Here is an 18,294-nt window from a genome sequence, read left to right as displayed (position 1 = left end):
TATTTATAAGTTGTTAGTTATCCAATCTTCGCTAATATAAACAAATAATTGTCTACCGTTGGAAGTAGGACCATCTACTATATCAAAACCACGGGGTGATCTGTTGATCATAACCGTTTGGTTTGTATGATTGGTATTGGTCATCAAATTGAGTGGTTTAGAGTATAGACACGTCAACAAAGTACGTTTTGATTAAAGAAGAGAAAAAAAAAAAAATAATGCCCAGCTAAGGTTGCTCATATTTAGGGATGCACATTTGGGTAAATTCGAACCGGTCCAAATCGAATTTTCAGGTTCAGCTAAAATCAAAATTAAATCGAAAATTTTAGGTTCGGTCCGGGTTCAAATTTCAAATACTTGAACCAAGCCCATTGCACTTCATCACTTGAAAATTCTCCTTTGCACTCCATTTGAATGATTACACTCTAACTTGTACTAATGCCACGCCAATTCTTAGGAAAATTATTAAAAGAATTGAACAAAATTGGTGTGGCAATAGTAACCCAATTAAAAATTAGTGTTTGAGGTTTTTTTTTTCTTTTTCTTCTTCTTCTTCTTTTGAGTATTCAATGTCTGTGATCCGTTCTATTTAAAAGAACAATTACAAAAGAGTTAAACAAAAGCAATGATTCTACAATGTGATAGTAAAAGTAAACATATTTTGTCGACATTTCAAGTAGATTAGAAAATCATGGAAATCCAATAGATAACATATAAACATAAGTTCATATTAATTTCTAAACAAAATTTAAAAAAAGATTTGAAAAAAAAGATTATCTTAGATTGAACCCAAAGAGAAGATATGCAAAATTAATCACGAGAAAAATAGATTACTAAGTGAAGATCACAAGCAAAGTACAACATGAACAAAAAATACAAAATTGCAGGTAGATGAATTAAATTTTATCCCTTAGAAGATTATGTATTGGAGTGCAACAGTAGGTTAACAGGTATATTATATATTTTTATAATACTTTTAATAAATATGTTTTGTTAACGTGTGTCTAAGGGCACACGTTAAAATGTAATAAATACACCTTCGGAATAAGTATCTGGGGTATTTTGATAAAATAAAAAAAATCTAATGGGCATTTTTTTATGCAAAATTCAATTGCCCAAGTGCATTTATGGCACATTAACGTGAGGGCACCTCAGGATGAAGTAAGTGCGCGACTGGTATCAATCGATATGACTATCTATATGGTGTCACTCGCCGCTATAACGAGGCTTGGTAAATGGCTTTATTAGCATAAATAATGTGTGTCCAGCTAGTAATGCTTAAAAAGTCTTTGCGCAAGGAAAGTGTTTTTTTATCTGCTTTACAAACCTAAATTAGCCAAAGCACTAGTAACTAATTAGTGGGAGGGTGGTAATAAAGGTTGCTGCTATAATGTTGGTAATAAAGACTTCGTCGGGCTGTTTTCTCGGAAAAAGACACACGTTAACAAGACCCTTAAAAAATTAGGTCCAATTGAATTAGGATCAAGATCAATCTAAAAGTATTTATTTTTTGGATCGGATATGGAACAACACGATATAAAAAATCTGGTCTAGAGCTTAAAATAACATATCTAATCTCCATCAGAACCTAATCCATTAATAACAATTTGACATTAGCTAATCTTTGACATCTTCTTTGATCACTATTTTGAAACCCTATTTATTGGAGGTCATTAGCACTCATCACATTGATTCATCTGAAATTCGAAACAACTCGCCCAATATCTTGAAAATCTAAATCGAGTCAATTCGTTGTGATATTTTCATATAATGAAATAATTAATTTCTAACAATATAAAATATTAAAATTTTATATAACTTATAATTAAAATTCTATTAAGCGAAATCATAATGTATTAAAACATTTAAATAGATTTTAACGAAATGATAAATCTGGGTTTGACACCTAGGCACCTAGCCCCAGGTTGATCTAATAAATTTATAGGTCGACACTGTTTAAGGGATTTCCCTCTTCTGGGTAGACGATTCACATGGTCTAACAACCAAGGTAATTCTAGGATGTCCAGATTAGATAGGTTCTTGGTGGATAATGTGTGGGAGGATAAGTTCCATAATGTGATCCAGTTAGCCAGTCCTAGCCCAGTTTCTGATCATACCCCAATCTTTCTGGAAGCAGGCCAGCCAAGACGACACCCTCTTCCGTTCAAATTTGAGAACATGTGGCTGGTTCAACCCAACTTCTTAGATCTCATTAGGAATTGGTGGAATGAGTGCCCTTCTGTAGGTAAACCGGGATCCGTGTTCAAAAGAAAGCTCAAATTTTTGAAAGACAAATTAAAGGTTTGGAACAAAGAAGTTTTGGGGAGCATTGATGGAAAAAAAAATGAGATTTTGACGAATATTGAAACCTTGGATAAGAAAGAGGAAGAAAGGGGTCTGAATTTGGATGAAAGAAGTAAGAGAATGGAGTTGAAATCAGAGTTCCAAAGAGTGGCGCTCATGGAGGAGATAAGTTGGAAACAAAAGTCGAGGGTCAAATGGTTGAAAGAGGGGGATAATAATACAAAATTTTTTCACAAAGTTGCCAATTTTCATAGAAGAAGTAATCAGATTGACAATCTCAATATCAAAGACGTCTTGAGGGTTGGAGAGGAGGAAGTTAGGGAAGGGGTGGTGAGCTTTTACAAAGATTTGTATGAGGAGAAGGAGTCCTTAAGGCCGCGACCAGATAATCTTGAGTTCAGGTCCTTGAATCAAGAAGATAGGGTTTGGCTAGAAAGACAGATAGGAGAGGAGGAGGTTAGATCAGTTCTTTTCTCGATGAGTGGGGATAAGGCGCCGGGTCCGGATGGCTTTAATATGGAATTCTTCAAGCATTGTTGGGATATTGTCTCGAGAGACTTTATGGAGGTTATTAAGGAGTTACAAGAAAAGAAGTGTTTGGATTATAGCTTGAATAGCACTTTCGTTGCTTTGATCCCTAAGAAAGCCGGGGAGGACAAGTTAGAAGACTTCAGACCCATTAGTTTAGTGAGCTCGGTGTACAAGATCATATCCAAAGTTCTAGCATCTCGGTTGAAAACTGTTTTACCTAGTCTGATCGGGGACGAGCAAGGGGCGTTCATTAGAGGAAGACAAATTCTAGATGGAGTTTTGATGGCTAACGAGTGTCTTGACTCTAGGATTAAGAACAAGAAAGAAGGAATGTTAGGGAAGATTGATTTGAGAAAAGCTTATGATCACGTGAATTGGGACTTCTTAGAGTATATGATGGGGAGGATGGGCTTTGGAGAGAGGTGGATTAGTTGGATAATGAAATGTGTCACTACGGTGTCTTATTCGATTCTTGTCAATGGGAGTCCGGCAGGTTTTTTTAAGGGTTCGAGAGGGTTAAGGCAAGGGGACCCCTTGTCCCCATTTTTGTTCCTCATTATAACCGAAGCCTTGGGTAGATTGTTTAGAAGAGCGGTTGACTTAGGAAAGCTTTCGGGGTTTAGGGTAAATGACGGTCCATTGATATCTCATCTACAGTTTGCAGACGATACACTAGTTTTTCTGGAGAATTCAAGGGATCAGGTGAGGGTGCTTCGCGTGTTGTTATGTTGCTTTGAGGCTATGTCAGGTTTACACATAAATTTGCAAAAAAGTAAGCTCTTCGGGGTAGGAGAGGTGAATGATATTCATTTGTTGGCCACAACGTTGGGCTGTGGGTATGATACCCTGCCCACGTCTTATCTGGGATTACCATTGGGAGCACCCTATAATAGTATCAAAATTTGGGATGGTGTGATTGAGAAACTGAAGAAAAGGTTGAGCACTTGGAAGGCCAATTATTTGTCAAAAGGAGGGAAAGTTACATTAATCAAAAGCACTTTAACGAGTATTCCGATTTACTTTCTATCGTTGTTCACGCTTCCAAGGTCTGTCGAAATTAGAATGGAAAGGCTTATGAGGAATTTTTTGTGGAATGATAGGAATGGGAGGGGGAGGTATCATTTGGTTAGCTGGAAAGTGATTTGCAAACCTAAGGAGAACGGGGGGCTAGGCATTAGGGGGCTTAGGTTAGCTAATAGAGCTCTTTTAGGAAAATGGTTGTGGAGATTCGGTGAGGAGAGGGGTAGTTTGTGGAGGAAGGTTATTAGGGCCAAATATGGGGAGAAGAGGTTAGGATGGTTTAGTGGCGAGTGCAAAGATTCATACGGGTGTAGTGTGTGGAGAGGGATTCTTAAAGTGAGCGAGGACTTCGAGAAAGGGATTAGGTTTAAGGCGGGTGTGGGAGATAAAATCAGATTTTGGGAGGATAAATGGTGTGGTACATCGCCCCTGGCAACTCAATTTCCGTCTTTGTACACCTGTTCTAGGAAGAAGAACTGCTCTATTCGGCATTGTTTGATTCGCAACGAGTCCGGCCCGACTTGGGATTTGGGATTCAGGAGAAACTTTAATGATTGGGAGCTAACTGAGGTGACATCTTTCCTTGATCTTCTGCATACGTTTTATCTTAATGATAGTGATCAGGATAAATGGGAGTGGATAAGGGCTAAGGATTTGAGATTCTCGATCAGGTCCTTCTATGACTGGCTTTTTCCCAGTGCAGAGCGATCCATATCGGGTTCCATCATATGGTCTAGGTTGGTTCCATCTAAAATATCCTTTTTTGTTTAGTTAGCATCCCTTGGTAGGATTCTTACGTTGGATAATTTGATTGTGCGGGGTTGGATCACTCCCAATTGTTATCCCATTTGTTTGAAAGATGGAGAGTCTGTGGATCATTTGCTAATCCATTGTTCTTTTTCTTATAATATTTGGTCTACTTTCTTTGGTCTCTTCAATATTAATTGGGTCCTTCCTCGTAATTTCTCCTCGTTGTTAGTAGAATGGACCAGTACTGCTTTTCACACCAGAAAACGGATCCTGTGGGCTGTTCTCCCCTCAGCTATTGCTTGGGGGGTTTGGATCGAGCGTAATAACAGAGTATTCAATAACAGGATTAACAGCGTTCATGCTACTTTCTTGGAGATCTTGGGTTTTTTATACCTGTGGTCGAGACAGAGTATAGAGTTTGCAGGGACTACTTTTGAGAACTTTGTTTTTAGATGGCATTCCTTATGTAATTATTAATGTTGTAGTTTTCTTTTTTTGTTTTTTTCGAGAGGCTCTCTCGGCCTCCATGTATTTTGTTTGCCTTTTTTCAATATATTATACTTCTCAAAAAAAATAATAGGGTTATTTTAGTCATATAAGAACTATGGGACCCACTCAAAATCCTAATCTCCTGCCAATATACATGGTTTTAAAACTCGTCTGAGATCGAGATGTATCATCCAAGTTAACTCGGTATTGGGGTTGAACGAGACCAACTTACAAACCTATTTGAAACGTCCACGTATCGTGAGATAAGTGAGACAAATGATACCTAGTAACAATGAATAAATTACGAGACAAACGATATGTGTATGGAACGAGATTTTGAAAATCTCATCCGAATTAAATAAGAAAAACGAGTTAAACGTTCTCAACCCTCTATTCTTTCACCAAAATCGATTTTTATTCTTCTCAATCAAGTATAAAAAAAAAAAAAATTGAAGAAAAACTTCGTCTTCTTCATCCGATTCAAGATAGAATTGGATAAAGAAGATGAAACATATGTAACAATGAAAATGAAACATACACAACAATATAACTATTTAATTAATTTATTTTAATAAGTATATTATAAAAATTTTTAATTTTTAATTTTTTTTTCTTCATTTTTTAATATGAATCATTTCTGAAAAATTTTCAGATTTTTTAAATGATTAAAAACCATTATTTCAATAAAGAGACGAGACGTATCGTCCGACTTAACTCGGTATCGGGCTAAACGAGACGAGACGTGAAACCGAGTTTAAAAACCATGCCAGTATAGGGTTTTGTGGAACTCTCGCTCACTCGTACCGTCGCACGCTTCTTCTTCTGGTACTCTCTTCTCTCTCTCTCGATTTGTTTTTTTTTTCTTTTCAGTATGGGGTTTTACTGATTTCGATCTCTTGATTCAGTTGTTTTTTGTCTTCTTGTTCGGATCCGCTTAAACGCGAAGATGCAGAACGATGAGGGACAAAACATGGATCTTTACATCCCTAGGAAATGGTAACTACTTGAAACCTGAAGATTTGTGTTTTTTTCCCCTAAATTTTTGTAAATTAAGGTTATAAGGAGCTAAGTATTGTGTTATTTACAATCTGTTTGTTCGATTTTCAGTTCGGCTACGAATAGGTTGATAACTTCGAAGGATCATGCGTCCGTCCAAATTAATATTGGGCATTTGGACGAGAATGGGATGTATACAGGTCAATTCACCACCTTTGCTCTCTGTGGCTTTGTTCGAGCTCAGGTTCGTGTTCTTTCTTTCTTATTTCACGTATTTTTTATGTACATTTAGTGTTGCAAGATTATGGATTTGAGCTCTTTTCATACTTGTTGAATTAGTGTTAAACTATTATGTATGATTACGCAGCTAATTAGTTCTTTACGTCTATATGTTTTGGAGCTGAATGATCTGTTCATCTCTTAATGTAATTGCCATCTAGGAATACTTGTAGTATTGTTTTAGTGTCTTTGAAGCATGGTTTTAAAACTCGGTTGATCCTTAGTTGGATTGCCCAATTTGAATTGGAATCAGGGCCACCGACTTGGGTTGTGCTCGGCCAAACAAAGTGTCCGGTTCAGTTGATCTGAACCAGTTTTGGGGCCATGTTATTTGCACAAAAAATTTTCCTTAGTTAAGGAGGACATTATGTTGTTTCGTGAGATTTTGTGTTTAAAACTGTCTTAAAACCTGAAAAGGTTTTGATTGAAGTAAAATCAATTTCTTTGTGCAAGAAGATTATGTGCGTTTGAGCGGTTATGTGCATTTGAATGCACTCAGTACATAAGATTTTGTGTGATTTGGCTTTGATTTTCGTCTAAACAAATGGTGGGATTGTTTTGCAGGGAGATGCTGACAGTGGAGTTGATCGTCTATGGCAGAAAAAGAAGGCTGAAGTCCGACAAAGCTAGAAATGATATTACCCATCTGGGTTTGCTTTTGACAATTTGCTTCAGTAATGCAGAATATGTGCTCTCTTCAAAGGATTAATTCTGTTTGCTTCAAGTTTTTTTAATTGAAGTTGCTCTGAAGTTCATTAGGGTGCCTCAATGAGAGAAATACTTGGTCCCCTTTGTTAGGTTTATATCTGCAAGATTGAGTTTATCAATGTTTTAAAGATTTTAGTTCCTGTCAATTTAACTAAGAAAGTTCTGTTGGGCCGACACCATTGGAACCCAAATTCTGTCTCTTCGTTTGGATCTATAACAAGGTTATGACGGGAGTTTTGGCTAAATTCTCGAGTAAAGCATTGGGCTCGTCTAGTTTCCCAGCTTTCTTGGACTGTAGGGGTGCACGGTGGTCAACCAAATATTACCCATTTTTAATCCAAATTCAACTACTGTTGAGATGGGAGAATCCCAATAAATAGGCACCTAGGAAACCTGTGCTCAGGTTACCTTTGATGTTAGAAAAGACCATTAGATTAGTATCTTATCAAACTCTATGAACGTTTGTTGTTGGAAATGGTGGAACCCATGCTTTTTGAAAGTCTCAAGTTTAAGAACGGTTTAAATGGTCTCAAAGGTATTTAAGCTTGCAAACATATCACCTCAAGAAGCTGTGATCTTCAAGATTTGATAGTTTCAACTTGTCACCAAAATCTGATACCAAAATTTTGAAGAGTAGCAGCTGGATTATAAACTTCTCAAGCACACAAGATGTTTGCTTGTGGTGGAGTCAGGATTTTCTCTCAGTGGGGCCTATAAGTGCTAACGATGGTTGATTGATAATCTTGATTTCTTTCTGTGCCAATGTTAGTCTTCACTGTTTAGTCACAATATTAGTGGATTTTTAATGAGTTGAACTTTGAAATATGAAAAAGATTAGTCATTTTAACACTACTTAACATTGAAGTAGATAGGTTAGAAACATGGATATTTAATAGTTGTTATAGCCCATTATTCATTTATTTTTTTAAATTTAACTCTACAGAACTTTTTTTCAAACAAATGGTAAGGGTTTATCTCTCTCTAGACCTATTTTGAATTTATTTAAAAAATAATAAATTAATGTTAGGATAAATCCATGCTGCAGTTGGAGGTTGTGATCTATGTGGGAGGAAAAATCTGCCTCTATAAACCTTATTTCTTGTATACAGTGGAACTTCAATTAATTTTTTTCTTTTTTCAAACTGCAGGGGAGGGAATATAGCCCTCACTAAGCCCTATGTGGCTCCACCCCTGCCCACCTCCCTGAATCCAATAATCCAGATTGTCCAGCCATTGGCCCTCTTTTCTAGACATGGCAATTCCAAGGAATTTTTGTAATAGAGAGCATAGTATTATGGTTTTGCAACAAGTCTCACTTTAAAGGAATTACCATAAAAGTCTCACTTTGAAGGAATTACCATAAAAGTCTCACTTGCGAAGGAATTATCATACTAGATAGCAATGTACACCATTACCATTATTTGCTCAAAAGCAAAATCTGTAAAAATTATCATAAAAGCCTCACTATTAAGGAATTATCATACTAGATGGGGCATCAGAAGTTCAGAAAGTATGAGAAACATTGTGTCCCTTAAAGAATCATAATTTAAGATATGCAATGCTACAATCTCAAGGAAGATAAAGGCTTACTGCTCAAATGTACGCTTAGCACCGTCCAAGGTATTCTTCAGTAGCATTGCAACAGTCATCGGACCCACACCTCCTGGAACTGGAGTCAACCATCCAGCTACCTTGCATACTTGATTGAAGTCCACATCGCCAACTAGTCTGTATCCTGATTTTCTATGAGGATCATCAACAGAATTTGTCCCCACATCAATAACTGCCGCACCAGGTTTAATCCAATCCCCCTTAATCTGAAAAAAAAAAACAGAAAAAAAGCTATAAGGATCACGCAGTAAGTGAATAATTATTCCATATTCCAAGTTGGGAACAATAAAACTATAACAGAGGTTTCTTTGATGAGAAAACAAGTATTAGAACATCTAACCTTGGAAATCTACTTTGGCAAAATCAGGGTCATCTATATCTTGTCCCAAATATTTGGGTCAACAACACAAATCCTATAACAACATCCAACTATTGACGTCGTGTTGTCTTCCTTATCAAAACCAAAGACCAAAAATTGGAATTGGCTTAACGAAACTTGCCCTCTACTCAATCCTGTCTAAAACCACATCTTATATTAATTCATGCGTTCATAGCCATTCCCACAACTTCAAGCTATGCCCTATATTGGCTTCCACTTCCTTTTTAGAACCTTCAATATGTCTGTTTCTCTTAACTAGGGCTAGTGGTCTTTGTTGCTCATGACTAAACTATCTCAATCGAACTTCCTTTTGTTCATCACATATTGGGCTACTCCTACAGTTTTACAAATGCATTCATTCCTAATTTTATTTTTTCCTTATTTTTCCACTAATCCATCTTAGCATCTTCTTTGACATTCCCTTAGTTTATTACCTATTGGACTATTCCAACCTCTAAGTGAGTCATTACTAAAGTTGAAACCCATAGACTATGCTTTGAACCTATGTATTCTAAAGCTTTGTGGATTCCAAAGCAGCTTTTCTAAGTTGTAGTTTTGCATCAACTCCCACTTGTATTTTCACCTAAACTATGGCATTTGCAAATAACATCCGACAAGGAACCTATACTGGAAATGAGCAGTTATTCATCAATGATATGTTGTTTCTTGATTTCCAAATATTCAGCTTCATAAAACATAGTTGGTCTTACCATCATTTTATAAAAAGTTTCTTTAATTCGCATAACTCTCTAGGTACTCACCAAATTAAAGTCTTTCAACTGTACTCGTATATCCATTGATCATAAAAAATTGACATGACTGGATGATATAATATCATTAAATAACTTTTTTCACTTAAAACTGTTACTCATGTATCCACTGATCAACCATGGGGTGGTGGGCCAACCTCCTAATATGTGTGTCACATTTATAGCTGTGGTTTGTAGACCTTTTTTACATGTCATCTGTCTTACAGGTATGTTAGATTTCCCCTTATTTTTTTAACGGATAGGAAGGTTTAATTCATTCAGCAAATCAACTAACAAGCATACCTTAGAAGAAATGGATGTTTCTGAAACAAAATGAATGGAGAACATATTATACGGATACTCTTCAAAGCATTCAGAAAGTACTGTAGTACATTGAACCTCCCTAGTCCACCAACTAACAACTCAAATTCCAAAGAGGTCACTGTGCCGCCCAAACAGCCTATATATGCCATATTGTACTTGCAAAAAGATAAAAGCAAACAAATATTTCGTGCATGTATGCATGCTAATAGAAACATCAACCAATTAAATAAATCTCTAGTTACCATATTTGCTTGTCCTGCTGCAGCTATAATGATGTCCGCTTCACGAATGATGCTTTCAGGATCACATGTACGCGAGTGAACTGTAGTAACAGTGGCATCTGCTTTCAGAAGCAGCAATGACACTGGCAATCCAACTATATTGCTTCGACCCACTACAACTGCCCTCTTGCCCTTTATACTTATGCCACTCCGAGTTAGAAGTTCAAGGCATCCCTATGGAGAAAAAAGGAATCTTTCAGAAAAGGAAAAAAAAAAAAAAAACAAAGCTAATGAGATATTTCAACGGGGCCTTTTGGTTTGAATGTCTTGTACCTTTGGGGTGCACGGCTGGAACAGGGGTTCTCTGCCTTTCATGGCAAGTTTGCCAATGTTCAAAGGATGAAACCCATCAACATCCTTTTCAATGCTGATTTCAGTTAAGACCTTTTCTTCATTTATATGTGCTGGCAAGGGAAGTTGAACAAGTATTCCTGCCAACAGAGTAAACTACAACCTATCAGAACATATATGAAGCAATAGACAAGGCATAGTTGCTTAACAAAAGGGCAAGAAAAAAAGGGCGGGTGGGGGGTTGGGAGAAGAAGTCAGTTCAAGATTTGATCTTTGGAGATTTTTGGGCCTTCTCTTCCAGGTGCAAGCTGAGTAAAGATTTTGATGGGATCTTTGAGGAGTTTGTATTCAGATGGGCCAAGCTTTGCTCTGTATAATGCTCGTTTTTTGTTATCTTGTTTTGGTTGTTTGCCTTTTTGTTGTCTTTTTTATTTTTCTGGTTTTTCTCTTCTATAGTATTTTGTTCTTTGTGGAGGCCCTCTCGTTCTCCATTTTAATAAAATTATACTTATAAAAAAAAACCTATTAGGCATACAAATAGCCAATACAAGAAAGGGTGAGATGAACCAAATGCGTGTTTAAACTGAATGCCTCAAATGAAAATGCAAGGAAAAGAACACACACAAACAAGTGAAACAGATAAAAGTGAGGAATTTCATGGAAGTTAAAGGAAATAATGAAAAGTCAAATGGTTAATATCAACCGTGGACATCGGGATGAGCATTTAACTCATGAACCTTCTGTATCACTTCAGTTTCGGATACTTGTTCTGGCAGGTCCACATCAACTGACTTAATCCCAACTTCACAGCATGCTTTCCTCTTCATATTCACATAACTCTGAGAATCTTTTCTATGGCCTACAATTACAACAGCTAGTCCAGGGACCTGTGTAGAACAAGCAAACAATATCAGAATATTTTATTTTATTTTTCTGACCAAAGTACACAAGAGTTTCTAGTCACTTTCAATTATTGTTGAAAAACCGTTATTCCTTCCTTTCTTGGTTTTATTTCATTTATTTAAGTAAGGAAAAAAAAACACAATAATAATGATACATTAAGCATATTTTTTCATAGGAAAACGAACATCAAACGTTCACAGAGATTTTTTTTTTCTTTTAAATAGTCCATCTATAAACAAATCTATCAGACAAGATATCATCCAAGCCCACTTCCAATCTCTTAATCAGTCATGCTAATATAAGAATAAGAATATTAACTCACTTAACCACGCTAGACAATCCATTTTCCTCCTTTTTGCAAATGCTCTTGAAAACTACACATCACACAATTTGTTTGACGATCCACTCAAAGTGATCAGTTATTATTATTATTTTTTTGATAGGTAAAGATAATTTCATTAATCAAGAACGGAGGTCAAGAGGACCAGCCGAAAGAAAATAAATATAAACCTCCCAAAAGGCGAACAAGCCATCGAAAAAGAAAAAGAGATTACCTCATATGTAAATTACATCAGTTATTAACACACCTATGATACAAGACAGAGACAGAATTGCAAAAATCTAAATAAAAAATAAATTTAGTAAATTTAACTTAGTAAACTCAGCGGGATGCGAAGAACTATGAAGTTCATAGATGGAGAAATGACTTCAGAGACTACCCAAAAAGAAGAAAAGTTGAGAAAGGGGTCAAGCAAGCTCCAAATCCAACTGGATTTACTCAAACATGCCGAGAACACGAAAAATCAAATCCCTGATTCAATTTTGATATCCATATTGAACTAAAACTAAAAAAAAAACCAAATCCATTAACCATTTAAGCCAAAATATAAAGAAAAAAGCATAGAAATTGAACCAACCAATACAACAAACAACTTGAAATCTTGGAGAGGGATTGAGATGGCCATTTGCTTGGTATATGATAGCTATCTATGGGGATAAAGGAAAGTAGCCGAGGTGGCCTAGTCAGCGAATTGTCCTTACCTATCACAACCAAATTTGGAAGAAAAAAAAAAATCTAGGAATCAGATAACCAATTATGGAAGATCTCATCAAATTCCACAATAACCATTTACTTCAATGCCTCAAATCATTAATTATATGTGTCTCTCTCAAAAAACTAAAACTTGGGAATTTGGGATTAACCCATCAAACTGACTTCCCAAGTAAACATTATGCTTCCACTCTCAAGTAAAGAGAACCACATCAGATAATCCATTTTCCTCCTCTTTAAATAGAGTTCAATTGATTTAACTTAAGTTTAGCTCAGTGGGATCTAGAGAACTAGGAAGTTAATTAATGCAGAAATGACGATTAGACTGCCCAGCTCGAAGAAACGTTGAGAGAAAGATTAAACGAGCTTCAATTCCTGCTTGATTCACTCAAGCATGTATAGCACACGAAAAATCAAACACCCAGATTCAATTTTGGTGCCAATATTGATCCAAAACTAAAACGAAATCGAACCCGTTAACGATTATCAGCCACAATATACAAAAATCAAAGAAATTGAACCAACCCATTACAGATCTGACTCATGAACCCTAAAAAAAAAACAAATAACAGCATGAAATCTTGGAGAGAGATTGAGAGAGGTCGTTGAGTTGCTTTACCTTGCCGTATTTCTCGGAGAGATGCTGAACCTCAACAGCTATTTCAGAGCGTATCGTTTGAGCGATGGCTTTACCATCGATGATGATGCATGCCTTCTTCTGCTCAGGATTCTCCTCCGAAGATGCCATTGATGGAGCTTCGACTGTAGAAATTGAAGGAGAGATAGTTTGATGCTTCGTATGGCTTTACCAACGATCTACTTTTTTTTCGTCACAGCGGACCGGTTATCGAATAGGAGGAGTAGGTGGGACCGGTCGAACCGGGTCTGATGGAATCTTCTTAATTCTTATCCGAGATTCATAGTGTAACTGACGTCATAAATGTTTTTTTTTTTTTTGAAAAAAAAACTCCACTTCAAAATTTTGGGGGAACCCTTCCAATCATGATCATGATCACAAAATTCTCCGAATTTTTCCTAAAATTCTTTGAATAAGGGATTGCCGATTACTTATTTTGATTGACAATAAAAATAAAAATATGGTATTTTTTTTCTTTCTTTCAACTAGTCTATTAAATATGATTTTTTAAAAACTCCACATATTTACACAAATTATTGAATCCATGTTTTAAAAGCCAAATTAATAATTTATTTGAAAATCGCTTTAATAAGTAGTCCACAATCAAGAATATCAAACAATTAATCTTTTGTACAATCATTTATCATGTGTGCAAGAAAGATGCTTCGTGATCGTCCAATCATATTTCACCCCAACGAAGGTCGTCTCGCATAGCGTTAATAATGACTTTTCTTGCGCTTTTATAGCATTGTATCCAAAGTCTCTCATCCCCAACTTATTGGCTACGAATGGATCAAACCTGATATAAGGGGTTTTGAGCCATAATTTGTGACTTGGAAGGAAATGTAGTTTCTTGTGTGACCGATCGATTACTCTCCTCAACTTTCAATTTTTCACGATGAAATGCAAGGCAATCAAGAAGGTTTGAAACTAGCCCTGAGAACAAATGTAACCTCGTCAAGGCAACAAAGAACTCCAAAAGAGCTATCCGAATGCAGCTAAGGTGAATGAGCCTCCCTGAGAGGAATGACACAATATTCTATAAAATTTGGGTTCTGCTTCACCATTTTTCTTTTATTTCTACTGGTTATGCGTACGATAGTACGAGGAAACAAATAGGGAAGTTGATAGCATGGTTAGCAATTTGATGCATGATAAAAAATCGTTACGGGAGTAATTTGAGTATGATTAGAATATAAATTTAGTGGTTTGTTTAAAAATTTGAAGAACTGCAAAAATACGATACGAGAATGATTTAGGTATAATTCTACTTCAATACTCTAAAAAATTCATGTGTATACATATTAAAATTTTCATAGTACTTAGATCAAAGTATTTAGAAAACTTCCCAGTCTTTTTAAGATTTATTATTTTTATATCTTATTTTTCAAAATCATTATTAACACCCTTTATCTTTGATTTCATCCTTGGTAAATTTAGAACATATGATATTTCTATGCATGTATAGTAAACTCTTAAACCTTATTACAAATCAATAACACTTGGATACCTTCACGCATATTCCGTTTTAATATTTATTCTAAAATAGCACATATAGAAAAAACTTAAAACTAAGAATACATGATATTTTTATGCATGTTTATCAAGCACGTAAGCCTTGTTACAAATCAATAACAATTGGATATCATTACATGTATTCTAAATAGCATATATATAAAAATAAATGAATAAATAAACTATGAACCCATTTCTCTTCCTCTTCTGATTAACAAAGCACATACTATCTTAATTAATTGAGTTACCATGACCCATGTTAAAAAAAAATTAAGCAGAGAAAGAAGATATGTAAAATGAGTGAAATAATTTATTGTTGATTGATAATAGTAAGATTCGATAACAAACAATGATTAGTGCAATGTCAATCAACAATTAGAGATTATCTCATGATGAAACCTTTTAAGTGTAAAGAGAGAATAATAAAAATATTATCATGAGATATTAAGTTAGAATATTTTTATTATAAAAATATGGGTTATTTTGTGTTTTTTAACCCTCTTTGTAGAAGTATTTTTTATATGTTTAATCCATGAAAAGAATAAATTGTGAATGATTCATATAGATTTAAAAAAGTAGAGAAATTTCAATAGGAATTTAATCATTTTGTATATCATTGAGAAAATTTGGGTATAATACATGAACTATTAGAAGAATTACTAACTATAGCTGATAGGTTAGTTGGCATGTCTAATGGGATAGTAGTAGTCGGAGAAATTCCCCTCTTAAGATTTGTCTTCTGAATTTTGTATAATCCTTAGGCAGGATAAATAGGGTATTTTGTATCAAAGATTTTAGTTCCCCCATTAAATTGTAAATATATATATATATATATATATATATATATATATTATATATATATATATATATATATATATATATAGGGTCCTGTTCGGCACCCTAAGTTTTACCACACACTTTAACAAACGCGTTTTGTCTTACATGGGTTAGAAGTTTCGGAATGAGCTGATTTTTGGTGAGGATGATCTCTATGGTGAGGAGATCATCCTCACCAAAAATCAGCTCATTCCAAAACTTCTAACCCCATCAAAAATGATTTACAAAAAATGGACGGTCCACAATTTTTCAACGTGTAAACATGGGGCTAAACATTTCGGAATGGGCTGATTTTTGGGGAGGATGATCTTCTAATCATAGAGATCATCCTCACCAAAAATCAGCTCATTCCAAAACTTCTAACCCATGTAGGACAAAAAACGTTTGTTAAAGTGTGTGGTAAAACTTAGGGTGCTGAACATTTCCCATATATATATATATATATATATATATATATATATATGGTCCCGTTCCCCACCCTAAGCTTTACCCTACACTTTAACAAACGTGTTTTGTCCTACATGGGTTAGAAGTTTTGGAATAGGCTGATTTTTGGTGAGGAGATCATCTTCCCCAAAAATCAGCCCATTCCAAAACTTCTAACCCCATAAAAAATGGTTTACAAAAAATGGACGGTCCACGATTTTTCAACTTGTAAATATGGGGCTAAAAATTTCGGAATGAGCTGATTTTTGGTGAGGATGATCTTCTAATCATAGAGATCATCTTCACCAAAAATCAGCCCATTCCAAAACTTCTAATTCATGTAGGACAAAACACGTTTGTTAAAGTGTAGGGTAAAGCTTAGGGTGTTGAACATTTCCCTATATATATATGGGTCCCGTTCGCCACCCTTAGTTTTACCACACACTTTAACAAATGCGTTTTGTCTTACATGGGTTAGAAGTTACGGAATGAGCTGATTTTTGGTGAGGATGATCTCTATGCTGAGGAGATCATCCTCACCAAAAATCAGCTCATTCCAAAACTTCTAACCCCATCAAAATTGATTTATAAAAAATGGACGGTCCACGATTTTTCAACGTGTAAACATGGGGCTAAACATTTCGGAATGGGCTGATTTTTGGGGAGGATGATCTTCTAATCATAGAGATCATTCTCACCAAAAATCAGCTCATTCCAATACTTCTAACCCATGTAGGACAAAAAACGTTTGTTAAAGTGTGTGGTAAAGCTTAGGGTGCTGAACATTTCCCTATATATATATATATGGGTCCCGTTCAGCACCCTAAGCTTTACCACACACTTTAACAAACGTGTTTTGTCTTACATGGGTTAGAAGTTTTGGAATGGGCTGATTTTTGGTGAGGATGATCTCTATGATAAGGAGATCATCCTCACCAAAAATCAGCTCATTCCAAAACTTCTAACCCCATCAAAAATGGTTTATAAAAAATGGACGGTCCACGAGTTTTCAACGTGTAAACATGGGGCTAAACATTTCGGAATGAGCTGATTTTTGGGGAGGATGATCTTCTAATCATAGAGATCATCCTCACCAAAAATCAGCCCATTCCAAAACTTCTAACCCATGTAGGACAAAAAACGTTTGTTAAAGTGTGTGGTAAAACTTAGGGTGCTGAACATTTCCCTATATATATATATATATATATATTATATATATATATATATGTGGGGGGCATTCAATGGCAAACTTTTTAGCAAACTTTTTGGCAAAACATTTTTCAAAACATGAGTTAGAAGTTTTGGAATGGGCTGATTTTTGGTGAGGATGATCTGCTCACCGTAGAGATCATCCTCACCAAAAATCAGCCCATTCCAAAACCTCTAACTCATGTGTTTGAAAAATGTTTTGCCAAAAAGTTTGCCATTGAACACTACCCTATATATATATGGGTCGGGTTCCGTATACCCCTATTACGACTGACATTGCGACACACCGTTTTGTTTTATATGGGCAAAAATGTTTGGAATGGGCTGATTTTTTGTGAGGATGATCTCTATGGTGAGGAGGTCATCCTTGCCAAAAATCAGCTCATTATGAAACTTCTAGCCCCATGTTTACAAGTTGAAAAATTTTAGACCGTCCAATTTTTGTAAATCAATTTTGATGGGGTTAGAAGTTTTGGAATGAGATGATTTTTTGCCAGGATGATCCCCCTCATCACAGAGATCATCCTCACAAAAAATCAGCATATTCCTAACATTTTTGCCCATATAAGACAAACGGTGTGTCGCAATATGAGTCGTAATAGGGGTCGTAATAACGCCATCCTATATATATATATATATATATATATATATATATATATATATATATATAATATATATATATGGGGACGGTTCAGCAGCCCTAAAGTTTGCCAAGTTTGGTGCCAAACATTTTTCAAAATATGGGTTAGAAGCTTTGGAATGAGCTGATGTTTTGTGAGGATGATCTCTATGATGAGGAGATCATCCTCACCAAAAATCAGAATATTCCAAAACTTCTAACCCCATCAAAAGTGATTTACAAAAATTGGATGGTCCACAATTCTTCAACTTGTAAACTAGGGTTAGAAGTTTCAAAATGAGCTGATTTTTTGTGAGGATGATCTCTTCAGCGTAGAGATCATCCTCACAAAAAATCAGCCTATTCTAAAACTTCTAACCCCATC

At 35.5% G+C, this 18,294-nt stretch overlaps 2 protein-coding genes across 2 annotated transcripts; one reads left to right on the top strand and one right to left on the bottom strand.

The window, feature by feature from the left end:
• The first annotated feature begins 5,804 nt into the window (after positions 1-5,804).
• On the top strand, positions 5,805-7,268 carry LOC147402441 (small ribosomal subunit protein eS21y-like). The gene is made up of 4 exons (XM_086444102.1): positions 5,805-5,919; positions 6,000-6,090; positions 6,202-6,334; positions 6,934-7,268. The coding sequence occupies exons 2-4, from the start codon at positions 6,041-6,043 to the stop codon at positions 6,997-6,999; spliced, it is 249 nt and encodes an 82-aa protein (XP_086300228.1). The 5' UTR covers positions 5,805-5,919; positions 6,000-6,040; the 3' UTR covers positions 7,000-7,268.
• Positions 7,269-8,511: 1,243 nt separating this feature from the next.
• On the bottom strand, positions 8,512-13,489 carry LOC147402440 (Amino acid dehydrogenase family protein). Its single transcript, XM_086444101.1, has 5 exons — positions 13,286-13,489; positions 11,416-11,599; positions 10,695-10,852; positions 10,383-10,595; positions 8,512-8,894 (listed from the first exon to the last, which is right to left on the bottom strand). The coding sequence occupies exons 1-5, from the start codon at positions 13,412-13,414 to the stop codon at positions 8,664-8,666; spliced, it is 915 nt and encodes a 304-aa protein (XP_086300227.1). The 5' UTR covers positions 13,415-13,489; the 3' UTR covers positions 8,512-8,663.
• Between the last annotated feature and the right edge of the window lie 4,805 nt (positions 13,490-18,294).

This window comes from Akebia trifoliata, chromosome 5 (genome assembly GCF_017979445.1).
Source record: "Akebia trifoliata isolate Shusen 1 chromosome 5, ASM1797944v1, whole genome shotgun sequence".
Taxonomy (NCBI): Eukaryota; Viridiplantae; Streptophyta; class Magnoliopsida; order Ranunculales; family Lardizabalaceae; genus Akebia; species Akebia trifoliata.
Note: the sequence above shows the minus strand (reverse complement) of the source record. Positions and strands in the feature narration are given on the sequence as shown.

Bases quoted from the DNA above. Each gene is read 5' to 3' on its own strand.
- LOC147402441 (XM_086444102.1), top strand. From the start codon at position 6,041: ATGCAGAACGATGAGGGACAAAACATGGATCTTTACATCCCTAGGAAA. The intron at 6,091-6,201 runs GTAACTACTTGA...TTCGATTTTCAG, and splicing joins CTTTACATCCCTAGGAAATG to TTCGGCTACGAATAGGTTGA. The intron at 6,335-6,933 runs GTTCGTGTTCTT...ATTGTTTTGCAG, and splicing joins GTGGCTTTGTTCGAGCTCAG to GGAGATGCTGACAGTGGAGT.
- LOC147402440 (XM_086444101.1), bottom strand. From the start codon at position 13,414: ATGGCATCTTCGGAGGAGAATCCTGAGCAGAAGAAGGCATGCATCATC. The intron at 10,853-11,415 runs GTTGATATTAAC...CTCTGTTGGCAG, and splicing joins TGCTCATCCCGATGTCCACG to GAATACTTGTTCAACTTCCC. The intron at 8,895-10,382 runs GTAACTAGAGAT...TTTTTTTTTCAG, and splicing joins CAGCAGGACAAGCAAATATG to ATTAAGGGGGATTGGATTAA.